Source organism: Tenrec ecaudatus, chromosome 3, assembly GCF_050624435.1.
Source record: "Tenrec ecaudatus isolate mTenEca1 chromosome 3, mTenEca1.hap1, whole genome shotgun sequence".
NCBI lineage: Eukaryota > Metazoa > Chordata > Mammalia > Afrosoricida > Tenrecidae > Tenrec > Tenrec ecaudatus.
Window position 1 is genome coordinate 11,387,915 of NC_134532.1, and position 2,447 is coordinate 11,390,361.

The 2,447-nt window shown below is 46.8% G+C and overlaps 1 protein-coding gene across 1 annotated transcript; it reads right to left on the minus strand.

The window, feature by feature from the left end:
* Positions 1-458: 458 nt before the first annotated feature.
* TKTL2 (transketolase like 2) lies at positions 459-2,236 on the minus strand. Its single transcript, XM_075544745.1, is given in 9 exon segments — positions 459-876; positions 878-953; positions 956-1,112; positions 1,114-1,198; positions 1,200-1,245; positions 1,248-1,510; positions 1,512-2,045; positions 2,047-2,168; positions 2,171-2,236. Coding segments are annotated over 9 exon segments (1,767 nt in total).
* Between the last annotated feature and the right edge of the window lie 211 nt (positions 2,237-2,447).

Below are 2,447 nucleotides of genomic sequence, written 5' to 3' on the forward strand. Positions count from 1 at the left end.
TAGATGGTTGGTTTTGTTTACTACTCTGTTACTTAAAAAATTTTAACCCCTTTTAATAAATAAAAAATGGGAAGAACATTTGTTTACATACATAGCTTAACAAAAACATCACTAACTTAAATTCCTGAATTAGGAATGAAAGAAAGGGTTTGCTTTAAAATCAACAACAAATGCACAATGGGGGGATAGCAGGGAGGGAGGAGAGAAAATGAGGAGCTGATGCTGGAGGCTTAGGTAGAGAGCAAATGTTTTGAGAATGATGAGAGCAATGAATGTATGGGTGTGCTTTACACAATTGATGTATGTATGGATTGTGATAAGAGTTGTATGAGCTCCTAATAAAATGATTTAAAAATAAATAAATAAAATACAAAAAAAAAGCACAATGGACTTAGACAGATATAAATGATGATTTTGTAACATGTATTTTTAGACAATTGATTTTTTTACCAGCTATTTTAGTTCATTAGAGTATATTTTGTAGCCAGGATGATGTGTTTGGCACTAATTCCACACAGATCCAACAGTTCACTAATTTTCCCACTTTGAGGCATTCCTGACACCGCCCCCTGATGAACAAGGATGTCAGTCAGGGTCCTGAGAGACCGCTACACGTAATACAACTTTCCCGAGGCCCCCTTTTGGTAGTGACCCTCCACGGTGATAACCCAGTTGCCTGTGGCTTTTGCTTTGGAGATAATGGGGGCAGCATCCAGGAGGTTGATGGTTAATGGGTCGATGACACGGACAGGAATACCTAGTTTAGAAAGAGCAGCAGCAGCTGCTAAATCTTCATGCAGTGTCACTCCAGCTCCAATCACTGTGACCTGGTCATCGACATTGCTGCGGACAACTTTGGCTTGTCCGACCTCCAAGTGGGGCATAAATCACTGAAGTTTCTGCTCTGCTGGCTCGAATAAAGCACATTTCTTTGGGATTGGTGGTCAAGCAGTATGCTCTGTTGCAACAGCGTCACTTGGATAGAAAATAGCACAATTGGGAATGCTCCTGAACTTGCAAAGATCCTCCAGGGCCATCTGGGAGAGCCCATCTTCACCAACGGATACCCCGCAGTGGGAACCAGTTATGGTTTGGGAGATCGCGCCCATCTGGGATCTGATCAAATGCTCGGGTCAAAAAGGCAGCGAAGGAATTAGCAAAAGCAATGGTGGAACCACGGGTAACACTGCCCGAAGCACACGACGTTCTGCTCAGCAACAAAACATGCAACGAACCTCTCAGGTATTCTTTCTTGAATAACTCTGATAAAGTGGAGTTCTTTGTGTCCCGATCCTGGACAATAACTCTCTCATTTGCATGGGCCAGTTAAGCCAGAGCCAAGCCACAGGCTTTCGGAGTAGCTATCTTGTTGCCAACTTGGTAAGAAGGTAGAGATGTCATTTTTATGTCTGAGATGGTATAGGTGGGGAGTCTTCAATGGGAGGGTTTCGGTAGGAGCCTCTTGCTGGTCTGTAGCTGGCTCTCAATTCATTTGATACTTGCATCTGCTGTCTTTTGGAATTAGCTTTCCATGCCAATTTTCTGTATTCTTAATATTTGGAATACCCTGACCTTTGAGGGTCTTGGCAATAATTGCAGTGTGCTTATTCTTCACTTGAGTTGCTTGCCAAAACGCCTGGCACAACCCCTGCCCATGACGGCCATCCACGATGGAGATATTCCACCCAAAAGCTTCACGGCGCTGCTGAGAGATGTCAGTGCAGGGCTCACAAGGCGCAACATCACTTTGTCCCAAGTGGTTCATGTCAACGATGGCTATGAGATTGTCCAAACTGTAGTGGGAAGCGAAGGACCAAGCCCCCCACATGGAGCCTTCTGAAGATTTGCCTTCCCCCTTGAGGCAGAACACCCAAGCCTTGTCAACATACTTGGCAGTATATGCCATTGTTGCTACATCAAGAAACTAGTTCAAGAGGGCGATGCCCCTCCAGATGTGACAGTCAATTCTCCGCCAGCTCAGTAGGTCGCGTTCTCAGATGCCACCAGACTCTGTTCAAGCAAGGGACAGAATAGGGGCAGCGTGGAGAGGACAAATGGTCATAGTCCATGTGTCCTGCCTCCGTCTGTTTATACCGCCTTGTGTGGAAGAACAGCACGGACAGGATTCCTGCTGCACGGCGGGGCGTGGGGGGGTGGGGGTGGCCACATCTCGGACACAGGTGGCCCTGGTGGAGTGGATCCGGAGGCGATTGGCCTGGTTTGGGAGCAACTGCATGATCTTCCCACCTGGCTTGCTGTCCTTTTCCGTGGCAGTGCTCAAAGGCTCCACTCGGTGCAAATACCATGCAGATGCTGCGAACACGGGACTCCATCCCCGCCCCACTCCTACTGATGAAAAGTGAGCAAGGTCACCGACCAGCCTGAGCTACAAAGAGGAATGATTGAGCATGCGCAGTGCTCACTCCTTACAAAAGAAGTTCAGAGAC